At 44.2% G+C, this 14,480-nt stretch overlaps 1 protein-coding gene across 1 annotated transcript in view; it reads left to right on the top strand.

Moving 5' to 3' along the window:
- LOC143281452 (xanthine dehydrogenase/oxidase-like) overlaps nucleotides 1-10,472 on the top strand; it is a 40,971-nt gene extending 30,499 nt beyond the window's left edge. The window contains exons 27-34 of the mRNA XM_076586663.1: nucleotides 918-1,013; nucleotides 2,776-2,904; nucleotides 3,902-3,976; nucleotides 5,005-5,057; nucleotides 5,361-5,562; nucleotides 6,155-6,322; nucleotides 8,503-8,670; nucleotides 10,419-10,472. Coding sequence (XP_076442778.1) covers nucleotides 918-1,013; nucleotides 2,776-2,904; nucleotides 3,902-3,976; nucleotides 5,005-5,057; nucleotides 5,361-5,562; nucleotides 6,155-6,322; nucleotides 8,503-8,670; nucleotides 10,419-10,472 — 945 coding nt within the window. The remainder of the gene's footprint in view (nucleotides 1-917; nucleotides 1,014-2,775; nucleotides 2,905-3,901; nucleotides 3,977-5,004; nucleotides 5,058-5,360; nucleotides 5,563-6,154; nucleotides 6,323-8,502; nucleotides 8,671-10,418) is intronic.
- Nucleotides 10,473-14,480: the final 4,008 nt, after the last annotated feature.

The raw sequence follows: 14,480 nt of genomic DNA, 5'->3' as shown, positions 1-14,480 counted from the left end.
ATGGTGATGATGATGATGAGTGGTCGTATCAGTAGTTGTAATAGTAAGAGGAGGAGGAGGAGTATCATAATTATCATTTTTATCATTGCTGCTGCTGTTGTTGTTGATGATATTTATATAGTGTCTATCTTCGCTCAGAGACCAAGTGCTCAGCCCTCTGCAAACACCGAGTCATTAGCATGTAGGGCTGCTTACCTGGACAGATCCGACTGAGAGATGCGTTTAAACGCTCGTCATTCGTTTCCCCGTGCCATTCAGTCAGGCTTCAGTAACGGGCACTCACTCACAAATAGGAACTGTGGGAGGCTTTTCTTGTTCTGCCATTACTGGAGTGAAATATGTCTGTCTGCCTGTCTGTACTCTTTTCTCTTTCCCTCTCGCCCTGTGTGTGTGTGTGTGTGTGTGTGTGTGTGTGTGTGTGTGTGTGTGTGTGTGTGTGTGTGTGACAGGGGGCAGCACTGGTCAACATCTATACGGACGGCACAGTTCTCATTTCTCTCTCTCTCTCTCTCTCTCTCTCTCTCTCTCTCTCTCTCTCTCTCTCTCTCTCTCTGTGTGTGTGTGTGTGTGTGTGTGTGTGTGTGTGTGACAGGGGGCAGCACTGGTCAACATCTACACGGACGGCACAGTTCTCATTTCTGTGTGTGTGTGTGTGTGTGTGTGTGTGTGACAGGGGGCAGCACTGGTCAACATCTACACGGACGGCACAGTTCTCATTTCTGTGTGTGTGTGTGTGTGTGTGTGTGTGTGTGTGTGTGTGTGTGTGTGTGTGTGTGTGTGTGTGTGTGTGTGTGTGTGTGACAGGGGGCAGCACTAGTCAACATCTACACGGACGGCACAGTTCTCATTTCTGTGTGTGTGTGTGTGTGTGTGTGTGTGTGTGTGTGTGTGTGTGTGTGTGTGTGTGTGTGTGACAGGGGGCAGCACTGGTCAACATCTACACGGACGGCACAGTTCTCATTTCTCACGGAGGGGTGGAGATGGGGCAGGGTCTGCACACCAAGGTCATGCAGGTCTGTTGGTGTGTTTGTCTGCCTGCCGCCCTCTGTCTGTTGGTCTGTCTGTCCCTCTCTCTGCCCCTGTCTCTCTCACCGTCGGCGTCTCCCTCTCTATCCTCCCTCTCTCTGTTTCTGCCACCCTCTCTTTCCCTCCCTCTCTCTATTTCTGCCACCCTCTCTTTCCCTCCCTCTCTCTGTTTCTGCCACCCTCTCTTTCCCTCCCTCTCTCTGTTTCTGCCACCCTCTCTTTCCCTCCCTCTCTCAGTCTATGTCTCTTTCTCTCGATCTTTTTTGGCCTCCTCCTACTTAGAAAGATACACACTGAAAAAGATGTGTTTTGAGTGCTCTCTTGAATGCGGGTGTTGGAGTGTGACGAATGTGTGAGGGCAGTGAATTCCATAGTTTGGTGCAACAAAAGAAAGGGAACGTTCACCATAAGTTTCTGTGCGAATTCTTAGAACAGACAGTGTGCGCATGTCATTTGAAGGACGGAGTTGTCTGGTTGGTGAATAGACATAAAGTAGATCTGAAAGATAGACGGGACAAGAATCAGTGAAGAAACTGTGACAAAGGAATGAGAGTTTGTACTGTATTTGTGCTTGAATGGGGAGCCAGTGAAGGGAAGCGAGTAAGGGGGATGGGGGATGGGGGGGGGGGGGGGGTGATGTCTTGACGTTTCCTAGCCTTGAGTGTGAGACGTGCTGCGGAGGTTTGAAGTTTTTGAAAAGTATCAACACAGTGTTTTGGGCAACCATGCGGATGCTGAATCTGAGGTTCCTACCAGGATAGATGAAGGCTTAGGCAAGTCAGAAAATGAGCGCTTTGAGTGAATGAGGTGCTTTTGTTTTATTATCATTTAGTTTGAGTTTGTGATCTGTCATCCATGATTTTACATCTGTGATGAATGACTGTATGGTTTGACCTATTTCTGTAGAGTGACATGTTCTATAAAGCTGTGTGTCATCTGCGAAAAACTGATTGGAAACAAAGTGACTTGGATGAGTGTATGAGGAGTTTTGGTGTACATGATGAAAAATATAGGACCTAAGACAGAGCCCTGTGGAACTCCGAAAAAAACAGGTGCTGGTTGTGATGAGTGATTATTGATAATGACTTGTCTGGATGCGACTTGAAATATAGCTTTTGACCCAAGAGAGAGAGCAAATCCAGAAACCCATTAGTAGTGATGAAGGATGTGCAACAAAAGTGTATGGTCTATGGTGTCAAACGCTGCACTGAGATCTAACAGGGTAAGAACGGAAACATTACCTTGATCTAGTGCCATGAGTATATTAGTAACCTTAAGAAGTGCAGTCTCTGTACTATGTGATGGTCTGTGTGCCAGTTGGTTGGGTGACAGCAGGGAATTTGAGTTTAAGTATTCAAATAGCTGACTCAGAGCAACTTTTTCAATGACCTTAGACTTAAAAGATAAGTTTGAGACTGTTCGATAATTTTGTAGGACATTCTGATCCGTAGGCGGTTTCTTAAGAAGTGGTTTTACAACTGCGGCTTTATTACTAGAGGGGAAAGAACCTGACAGAAGACTTTCATTTACTATGTGTCAAAGTGGGCAAGAGAGTGTCAATGTTTTCAACTATGATTATATCACCTCACCTGTGGCAGGTGGCCAGTCAGGTGTTGAACATCCTGCTGTCCAAGATCCACATGGATTATGATGATGATGATGATGGTGGTGGTGGTGGTAGTGATTCTTCTTCTTCTCTTCTTCTTGTTCTTCTTTTTCTTACCATCATTATCGCCTCACCTGTCACAGGTGGCCAGCCAGGTGTTGAACATCCCGCTGTCCAAGATCCATGTGGATGACACCTCTACCGGCGTCGTGCCCAACAGCACCCCCACTTCCGCCAGCATGGGCTCTGACCTTTTTGGGGCGGCCGTCCTGGTGTGTGTGTGTGTGTGTGTGTGTGTGTGTGTGTGTGTGTGTGTGTGTGTGTGTGTGTGTGTGTGTGTGTGTGTGTGTTCATGACAGACAGACAGACAGACAGTACTGATATTTATTAACTGAATCTTTCAACATTTGTGCCGTTGATGAAGCAATCGTGAAGTCAGTAACCATTTCCTTTGTTATTTGAACAGTAACGTCTGTCATGTCCTTGCACCAGGAGGACAAAAAATCTCAACCTGTACAGTGTCAGAGTTATACAGAATTTTAATGTCAGAATCATCAGAATATCTAATAATGGGTGTTGCTTCTGGACCAGTGCCATCATTAATAAGAACAGGATAGGTCACAGGACTATTCCTTGGGGAGCACCAGTTGAAGTTGTTTTGAAAGAGGGGAGAGCTAGATGAAAATGGACAGGCTGAGCTCTGTCAACGAGAAAACTGGTGATCCACACAACGAGCTTTAAACTAGCGTTGAGAAGAGAAATTTCAGTGCCACCGTATGAGGTTGGACGGTGTTGAACGCAGATGGAAAATCAATAAACAGAATTCGATGGAATATTTTGTTTCTCAAGGTGGGTTTAAGCGTGATGGAGAAGAGTGAGCTCAGTATCGGCAGTACTTCAATTGGCTCTGTATGCAAACTGATGCTGATAATTGTAAGGAATAGTGTATGACAGACCGTATTTGAGAATTATGCGTTCAAAGCAGTCCATCAAACAATGTGCAGGTGTACTATTCTTCGATCAGTTTGAAAACGATTTGGAGGAAAGATGCTTAAAAGAAATTGAAAAGCATCTTCTTTGCAAGGCTGAAGCCATGAGGGTAATGGGAAAAGAGGGTTTACATATTAACCCTTTCAGCTGGAGTGACGAAATTGGAAAGCACATTCTTTGCAAGGCTTATACCATGAGGGTAAAGGAGGGGGAAGGGGGTTGTATATAATAACCCTTTCAGTTGGAGTGTCAAACGATGGCAGTCTTTCACCGTTGCAGGACGCCTGCAGTACGTTGATGAAACGTCTGAAACCCATACAGGATGGGAATCCCCAGTACAGCTGGGAACAGCTGGTGGGTACACTGTCCAGGAATACTCTCCTCCTCCTTCCCCTCTTTCTGTCTGCATTTTGTGTTTCTTCTTCCCACGTCTCTTGTTCTGATCCTTTACCCCCGCCATTATCTGTCTCTGTCCATCTCTTTCTCTCTTGTGTGTTTCTGCCATGCAAATATTACAATATATTATATGATTTAGACCTAACAGGCAAACGAAGTTGGGTTTGAAATGTACGAATGTGTTGGATTTGGTATGCATGGAATTATCAAGGAGTAGGTGATGAAAATAGATTTGTACAAATGTTTAGCGAAAGATTGATAGACTGTAGGTGGCAAGAGTGGGAATGTCACATTCAATCAAGTGAAAGGTTTAGTATGTATAAAATGTATATTTTTAATCATACATTGAAGAGATAGCTTTTGCGTAACGTGAACAGACACCTGCGATGTACTCTGACCAGATTCAGATTTGGTATTTCTGATATAAATGCACAGATATCGTTATAAACCGTGAATAATTCAGAGCTATTGTGTCCTCTGTGCAAGGAATCCAGGGAGGATGAAGTTCATTTTGTTTTGAAATGTCCTGCCCTAACAGACCTTCGAGCTGAATTTATTCCCAAGAAATATTATACATATCCATGTCTGTTTAGATTATGTTTATTGATATCATCGACTGATGATGAAACAATATGCAGTCTAGCTTTGTATTTATTCCGAGCACTTAAACTGAGAGAAGCACTCGTATCCCAATTGTTGTGGAATCTGGTTATGCTTATTGTGTTTACATAGTTGTAGAAACGCATGTTAAAACTCTGTTATCGCCCCCTGTTCATATGGATCTATAGTCTTCAATGAATAAATCATCTGAAATCTGAAATCTCTCACTATCTTTCTTCCCGCCTCTATCTCTATTTCTCTGTCTGTTCTGTATCTGTCTCTTTGTCTTTTGTGTGTGTGTGTGTGTGTGTGTGTGTGTGTGTGTGTGTGTGTGTTATTTTCCCTTTCTCATAAACAAAGAGTGTATCCTACCTTTTCTTCCTCAGGTTGTGGCCGCATACCTCGACAGGGTTCCTCTGTCAGCGACTGGTTTCTATAAGTATGTTTCCATTTTTACGGTATCATCTTTGGATCGAAAAATAACTTTTCTCTGAGTGTGTATGCAATGTGGGTGTGATGTGGAACATAAGGAGCTTTACTTTTTCTGTAAAAAATTACATTAGTAATTTCTCATCTACGCCATTCTATCACTTCGTGTTGACTTCTTTCAAAAAAGAGCTGGTGACTGACAGATTTAATAGATTGGCTTGACGGGATCCATTGACACACAGACACATCCCCTCTCACACTCAGACACACAGAAAGTGTGTGTGTGTGTGTGTGTGTGTGTGTGTGTGTGCAGAGCGACAGACGTGGGTTACAACATAGAGACAGGGCAGGGCCAGGCCTTCAACTACCTGACGTACGGCGCTGCCTGCAGTGTGGTGGAGGTGGACTGTTTGACGGGGGACCACCACGTGCTCTCCACAGACATCGTCATGGACGTCGGCAAGTCCCTCAACCCCGCCATAGACATCGGCCAGATAGAGGGCGCCTTCATGCAGGTGAGGCGCCGCCGTCCGTTTGCAGAGCCGACAAGACTGCTGCTTGTGTTTTCCGTTATACCAACACCGCGAGCTTGTGTGTGAAGAGAATGCATGATAGTCAGTTGTGTTCGACTATGAGTCACCATCAGAAAACAGCACTGGGGGCAGCTGCTGCTCCGACTATGTGGGCTAGAATTTTGGTTAAAGAGCAGAGTATCTTGCCCAAGCCACATCACCACTTTCTCGGCCAAGACGGATTGGCGTTGGGATGATTCCCAAAGGCCAGCTGGCCCCCAAAGCTACATACAGAATTTAAAGCCAGCGCAATCATGCCTCCTGGTTTGAGAGTCAGTGTCCTTTACAAAAGAATAAATGAATTTCCTTTGCTGTAGGGAAACCATTGATCATAAAGCTGTCACTTTGTTGATGACCCAAAGTTTATAAGATCGGGAAATCTTGCTGAGTTATGTTTGACAACGTTTTTCCCCAGACATTGTTGTTTGCTAATGTTCACGATTTGGGCATGTTTATTTAGCGATGCTGTAATCCTCCATGCTCCAGTAAGGAGTTGCGGATTTGAACTTGAACATGAGCGTTGTTGTGTTGCCAGGGTTACGGTCTGGTGGCGCTGGAGCAGTACAAAGTGCAAGGGGACGGCACTCTGCTGACCCGGGGACCCGGCAGTTACAAGATCCCCTCTGTGGGCAACATCCCCCGGTCCTTCAACGTCAGCCTCCTGACCGAGTCCGGCAACCCCAAGGCCTTGTATTCCTCCAAGGTACACCCCCCTCTCTCCTGGTTGACCTGACACACCTCTCTCCTGGTTGACCTGACACACCTCTCTCCTGGTTGATCTGACACACCTCTCTCCTGGTTGATCTGACACACCTCTCTCCTGGTTGACCTGACACACCTCTCTCCTGGTTGACCTGACACACCTCTCTCCTGGTTGACCTGACACACCTCTCTCCTGGTTGATCTGACACACCTCTCTCCTGGATTGACCTGACACACCTCTCTCCTGGGTTGACCTGACACACCTCTCTCCTGGTTGATCTGACACACCTCTCTCCTGGTTGATCTGACACACCTCTCTCCTGGTTGACCTGACACACCTCTCTCCTGGTTGATCTGACACACCTCTCTCCTCTCTCCTGGTTGATTGACACACTCTCTACTGTGACTGACACACCTCTCTCCTGGTTGACCGTGACACACCTCTCTCCTGGTTGACCTGACACACCTCTCTCCTGGTTGACCTGACACACCTCTCTCCTGGTTGATCTGACACACCTCTCTCCTGGTTGACCTGACACACCTCTCTCCTGGTTGACCTGACACACCTCTCTCCTGGTTGACCTGACCTGACACACCTGTCTCCTGGTTGACCTGACACACCTCTCTCCTGGTTGATCTGACACACCTCTCTCCTCTCTCCTTGTTGACCTGACACACCTCTCTCCTGGTTGACCTGACACACCTCTCTCCTGGTTGACCTGACACACCTCTCTCCTGGTTGACCTGACACACCTCTCTCCTGGTTGACCTGACACACCTCTCTCCTGGGTTGACCTGACACACCTCTCTCCTGGGTTGACCTGCAGTGCTTTGTGGTTGGCGGGAGGTGGCACACTCGCCCTAGGTTCATGAGTTCGATTCCCGGCAAACCTGATGGGTTAAGGGTGGATATTTTTTTTCAGATTTCCAGGTCAACATAAAATGTGCAGACCTGCAAGTGCCTGAACCTCCATCTTCTGTATAAGCACGCAGAAGATCAAATACTCACGTTAAAATCCTATAATCCATGTCAGTGTTCAGTGGGTTATAGAAATAAGAATATACCCAGCATGTACATTCCCGAAAATGTAGTATGGCTGCCTACATGGCGGGCCAAACAAACAGAAACGGTAATGCACGTAAAATCTTACATGTCTATCTAAGTGTGTATGTGTGCGTGCCTGAAATCTTTATGAGTTAGACAATAAACGAATGATAAGCGCCCAAGAGAGAGAGAGAGGGGGGAGAGAGAGAGGGGGGGATATTTAAAAAAAAATTATAGTCTGTTCATCTAAGATGATGATAATGGGGGAGGGGAGAGAGAGGAGGGGGAATCGTTTATTCCACAGCCCCTTCTGAAGGGGGTCTAAATACAAATATGACATTTACACACACACACACACACACACACACACACACACACACACACACACACAGAGAGAGAGAGAGAGAGAGAACAAAAACGATAAGCATTTTGACATTGTCACCACACACTTTGAATGACACTGGAAACAAATGATGAGCGCCCGGTGATAGCCGCCAGTTGGCCCTACCCAGGTAGGCAGCCTGTTGTGCAAATGACTCTGTGTTTGTAAAGCGTTTAGAGCCTGGTCTCTGATCGAGGACAGGCACAATACAAGTATCTATATCCTCATTATCAAGACATGCCACCAGTCACACACACACACACACACACACACACACACACACAGAGAGAGAGAGAGAGAGAGAGAGAGAGAGAGAGAGAGAGAGAGAGAGAGAGAGAGAGAGAGAGAGAATGAAAGAAAACAACAAAAAACAAAGAGAAAACCCAGCCAAAATGAACCTTGTTAATGGGTGTAGGAAAGCTCCTCTTGTTGCTTGATAGCTGAATTGACTCGGGAATAAAGCTGAAACATGAAAAAAAACCCACCAAAACCGAAACTTGTTGCAGGGTGTTGGAGAGAATAGGTGTAGGATGGAATAAAGCTGAAACATGAACAGAACCCAAACCGAACCTTGTTGCAGGCTGTAGGATGGAATAAAGCTGAAACATGAACAGAACTCAAACCGAACCTTGTTGCAGGCTGTAGGATGGAATAAAGCTGAAACATGAACAGAACTCAAACCGAACCTTGTTGCATGGTGTAGGATGGAATAAAGCTGAAACATGAACAGAACCCAAACCGAACCTTGTTGCAGGGTATAGGGGAGCCCCCCTTGTTGCTGGCTGTGTCAGTGCTGGGCGCCATCCATGACGCCGTGAGAGCTGCTCGCACTGACGAAGGTTTGAACCCCTTCGTGCCGCTCAACACCCCTGCCACCCCGGCCCGTGTCCGTATGGCCTGCTGTGACCGCTTCACCCGACTGGTCAGTGTCCGCCGGTCTTTGTTCCGTTGTCGTTATCACTGTCATCATCGTCATCATCATCCATCATCATCATCATCATCATTATCATCATCATCACCATCTTTATCATCCTCATCCTCATCACTGTGACTATGATGATGATGATGATGATGACTATTATTATTATTATCGTCATTATCATCATCATCATTAGTAGTAGTAATAATAGTAGCAGTAGTAGTAGCATCATTATTATCATTATCATTCTTACTACTACTACTACTACTACTACTACTACTACTACTACTGAACCATTTAGTCGTTTATCCTATGATGTGGACTTTTGTATTCTGTCTTCATTCAGTGAAATGATTTTAGAATACGACTTAACTGTTGCAAAATTTCAGTTTCAATTCCCTGTCACCACTTTTGGAGCTTGGAAGATAATTAATTACAAAGAGATGAACAAAAGAACACAGTAAAATGAATAAACAGACAAACAAACAACAAATGAACTATCAACAACGCTTCTGCTATGTCGATAATATGACCCTATTACCCCCAAAACAGTCCTCAATTCACACGTTCAAAAAATATCCAGCTAACAATTATGTAGGCTTATAGAGGCAGTAAAGCAATCATGCTTCATGTGTGTCTTAACTCTGTGCGTGCGTGCGTGTGTGTGTGTGTGTGTGTGTGTGTGTGTGTGTGTGTGTGTGTGTGTGTGTGTGTGTGTGTGTGTGTGTGTTGTAGTTGTTAGGGTGGGTTCTATCTTCGATACAGCGTTTTCCACAACAGGGTAAGGAAGAACAAGAGGGGGAGGAAAAGGGAATGAACACCTCACACAAGGTCGTTTCACGGAGGTTCTCTATTCTGATCTCTTCAGATACAAAGGGTGAGAGTGCCTGTCAGTGCGTAATAATGCTCGGCAATGCGCGAACCTCTCATCAGTGTGACAACAGGCCAAACATTGAAACACTAGGACCCGTCAGGTCCAGCCAATTCTCACGCTCCGGCATACAGTTGCTTTGACGGGATCAGCTAAGCTATCTAGAACTGTACTCACTGACACTGAGGAACGATGATCACAATAAAATCATATTCATAAGAAATACGCAATTGCTTCCCCTAGCATCACAAGCACCAACACGCAATTGCTTCCCCAAGCATCACAAGCAACAACACGCACGCACAATCTCAACCACACATTCATTCAATGTGCCACAAAAATAAATGCTACTACATGTGTACGCGCACACGCTCGCTCGTTGGTTCGTGTGTGTGTGTGTGTGTGTGTGTGCGTGCGTGCGTGCGCGCGTGCGTGCATGCGAGTGTGTCAGCGTCTGTGTCTATGTGTGTCTGTTTTATGTGACTGTGTGTGTGGCTTGTTTTAGTCAATAAACGGTTATTGTTGAATGTTTTCGTGAATTTTTATCTTATCTATTTGCACTTATTTTAATCACTTCAATGGTGTATCTTATCATATTTCGTATGTGTTTATAACGAACCTGGGACTACACAAATGAATTTCCATGTTTATTGATGAAGTCGTTTTGACTGATTTGATGTGCTGACTGAACAACACCGAAAACGCTGACGGCGGAGAGTGGGTACTGGTGTGGAAGGTTACGAATATTACGAACAACGTATCGATAAAGGAGCAAATAAAATAGCGATTCGTGAAAGCACAGAGAAGAATGTTTGCAATTCGTTTGTCTTTCTACTTTCTTCCTCTTCTAACCTTGCTGTTGTGTTGTTGTTTTTTTCAGTACGACGGTGAAGAGAAGAAAAGCAACAGGCGGCCCTGGTTTGTGGCTCTGTAGATGGGCTGGAACTCTGTCAACCACTGAAGAAAACCCTCTCTGTGTGTGTGGTTCTCTGTGTCTCTTTCTGTGTCTCTTTCTGTGTCTCTCTGTGTGTCTGTCTCTCCCTCTCTGTGTGTCTCTGTCTCTCCTTCTTCCTTCCCTCTCTCCTTCACGCATATGTATACTATGTTATTTTGTGGATTAACTGTATTTTCTATGCCATTTATTTATTCTTCTTGTTGTTGCCATGCAATATGTATGTTTTTCCCCCTCTTTTTGTGTGTTTTTTATTTGTTTTGTTTTTTGTTTTGTTTTGTTTTGTTTTTTGGTGGGTTTTTTTGTATTTCCTAGACTAGTTTATACGTTTTCTTCACGAGGGTAGCATGTAAACAGACCAAGTGCCTATTCCTTTTCCCTCAATAAAAAAAGTTTCGATTTCGATTTCTCTCTCTCTCTCTCTATATATATATATATATATATATATCCCCTCTCTCTCCCCTCTCTGTCTGCTTCTCTCTCTCTCTCTCTCTCTCTCTCTCTCTCTCTCTCTCTCTCTCTCTCATACTCATGTTTCGCACTTTTCTGTATGAACGTAAATTTATTGTGATTACTTCTTTCATCTAGCCATGGAGTGTAATCGGAGACTATGATACACTGTGAACAGCAGGAAACTCGTGTTGTTGTCTTTCTTTACTTTTCATCTTTTACCACGGCGGTTGGATCTTCTAACGTAGTCATTTCATCGTAGTGGTTTTTTTATTTTATTTTTATTTTATTTTATTTTTCTTAACCGATATCATGTTTTCCAGTTTACTTATTTGTACTGGTTTACTTTGTAAGTTTTAAAACATCAGTTCGTGTGTTTCCGCTTTTTCCTTTTGCTTAAATATAATATTCGTTCGTTTATTTATTCAACCTCTGCCATTTTGTCTTTGCTATCTCACATCACTGACTTCTTTTTTTTACTGACATTTTGAAACTCTCTTGGTTTCTTTCTTTCTCTCCCTCTTTGTCCCTCGCTTGCATCTTCTTCCTGTTCGTTATGTTATTGGAGCTCTTCCTTTATCACCATTTGAGGGAAAACTAATACTACTACTTTTACTAACAACAAATAATAATAATAATGATAATCATAATCATAATAATAATAATAATCATAATACTGCCCGCTATTGTTTGCATATCCCAGTCCAGGAGCGAGTGGCGTTTACAATAAACCGTGTACATTATTATCATTATTATACATACATTCAAGTACGACATACCATACACAGACAAACGTGTGTACACACAAAATCGGTTCGGTTCAGTTGATTTCAAAAGACTTCATTGAGTGCTTCAAACTTAAAACAGAAAGTGTTCTTTAAGCTCATTCAAAAGTTCTTCAGCCGGTACATCCTTTCCTGGTTACTGTACACGTATCAACCATCGTGTGAAATGAAGACATTCAGCTGAAACTTATTCGCGTCTGCCTGTCTTCAGTGGACAGTATTTGTTAACCAAACATGGAAGACTGGTTGTAAGATGACCAGAAAACCTTCGAAGCAACTAAGTACTTCATTTTGTCAATGCGTCTGTTTGTTTCCGTTTCCGTATTATTTTGGGATTTAGGGTGGAGTTGCGTCCCTTTATGTATTCTGTTTGTTCGCTACCCCGTGTTTCTCTATAATGAACGGATATTTACGGGTTATTTTGTTGTTTTGTGTAACATGCCATCTAATGTCAACCAGTCCTATTACAGAGCAGCCAGCGGAGGTGGGTTGTCTGACATGTGAGTTTGATGCACAGTTTCCATGGTTTGTTACACTGAAAATAGTAATCCAGGAAGAGGCGCTGTGGCCAGTCGTAGAGGCGTGGTCCCTCTGGTCCAGTGGTCAGCTGTGGTCAGGGTTCGAGGCCCCGTTTCGGCATAGTGTTGTGTCATTGGGAAAGGCACGTTACTCCGAATTTCTTCGCTCCACGCAGGTGTGAGGTGTACCTGCCATCGGTTGGGGAAGGTTGAAACGGCGGGTGGAGAGGACTGGGCCCCGCCTTCCTATGCCGCCCCTAGACACGGTGGATATGAATTCACTGCCCTGTTGGCCGTAACGGCTACAGCACTTTTAGCCTTTTAACTTTTGATCCAGTGAACATAATCCAGTTAACCAGATTACATAGTCTGTGTGGGAATCCACTTACGACATTATCTTATATGTTTTTACATAGTATGTGTGGGAACTCAGTCATGGGCATTATATGTTCAACGATTTTGATGGAATGTCTGGGTTTTTTCCTTGATGGAGACAACTGTATGTGCACCTATTACTGCGGTGTGGTGTGTACAAAAGTCACTGACATATCACGGCCATATTCGGGGAACCTTACACATGGTACTGAAATGAATCACTGAACTCAGGCAACACGCATTTGTTACATGCATGACGGGTGGACATACAGACATGTACGTTGTTTTGCATTGATCTAGTCAGATTTTAACTGCTGTTTTGCATTTTCTTGTTTATTTCAAATGTCGCCTTTGTTTCGATCGGCCATTTTTCGATATTTTCCCTCCTCTTCCAGTTTTGTTTTACTGGCAAGGTGTTCATGTTCTTTGTTCCATGTTGACTGCACGTGAACATGGTGATACGACGCATGTGTTCCTAAGCCCTTACAACACCGGGTATACATGCCTATGCATATTCGTGCGCCCATGTGTGTGTTCGCTCGCGTGTGGATATGTGTATGGATGTTCATGCGCGCGTGCATATGTCAAGGCTTGTTCGTGCGCGCGTATCATTGTCCGTGCATGTTCGTACGCTCGTGCTTTTTGTCTGTGCATGTTCGTGCGCGCGTGCATCCACGGGTGACTCCCACAACCACGTGTGTCGTACTGTTTCAGTTTGTATCCCCTCACAATTTGTCTTTTTGGAAATTGTGAAAACTGGGTGGCGTTTTATTCCCAGTTGTCTTCATCTAATCAGAAATTTATATTGAATGAAAGCATGCTTAAAGAATAAATAAATGACTGGAAAAAAAATGAAACCTTACACGTTTTGAGTTTTGATGTGCGTGCGTGCATGTGCGCGCGCGTGCGTGCGTGTGTAATGAACATGTTGAAAGAACAATGTACCTACCACAAGCTCATAATAACGCACTGTACATTTTACGATGAAATTCTTCATTTGTGCTGGATACCCAAGGAATGGCAAGAGAACGAAAATGATGCGAATGAGATATATTTCCTTGTGTTAACAAGCATTTTAGAACAAACCTTTTTCAGAAGGCGCATATTATCCGGGTGAGGTTAAAGGGTGATAACACAGATCTGGAACTTGTAGCGATATTTCAAGAGTGTTTTCCCTAACATGTAACCCTTCCTGAAATGTCCCCACGACATATTTTGACCCGGACACCTCGCCACACGTTCAACAAGTCCAGATAATTACCATCTATGCCACTCGTCCCTCGCCCGTGATCACATACATACACACGCTCGCGCGCGCGCATGCTCACACACATACATGCATGCATACACACATCTCTCTCTCTCGATTATATATATATATATATATATATTATTATGTAAAATGTGTATATATGATAGTAGTGTTCGACTATGACCATCAGAACAAAAGGAGGTAACTGCTGTCCAAACACTCTGGGCTAGAATTTGATTATAGTGGAGAGTGTCTTGCCCAAGATACATATCCACTCTCTCGGCCAAGAGGGTTTTAGGACACTCGGCGTTGGGGTGGTTCCCAATGGCAAGCTAGCCCCCAAGGCTGCAGCACTAAGAGCGAGTGCAATTTTGCCTTTTAGTTTGAAAGTCATAGTCCTTCACAAAAGACTAAGCTGTGAATCATTTCCCATTGTAATGGAGAAACCATTGACAACAGAGCTCTCTGCTGTTGGTGCAACTATAAACTTATGTCAATATGTGATATAAGCCGAGTGTTGGTCCTGATATATACGTATATGTATATATACGGAAATCTCTGTGTGTGTGTGTGTGTGTGTGTGTGTGTGTGTGTGTGTGTGTGTGTGTGT

The sequence above is a fragment of the Babylonia areolata genome, chromosome 4 (assembly GCF_041734735.1).
Source record: "Babylonia areolata isolate BAREFJ2019XMU chromosome 4, ASM4173473v1, whole genome shotgun sequence".
Taxonomy (NCBI): domain Eukaryota; kingdom Metazoa; phylum Mollusca; class Gastropoda; order Neogastropoda; family Buccinidae; genus Babylonia; species Babylonia areolata.
This window is presented reverse-complemented; position numbering and strand designations above follow the sequence as displayed.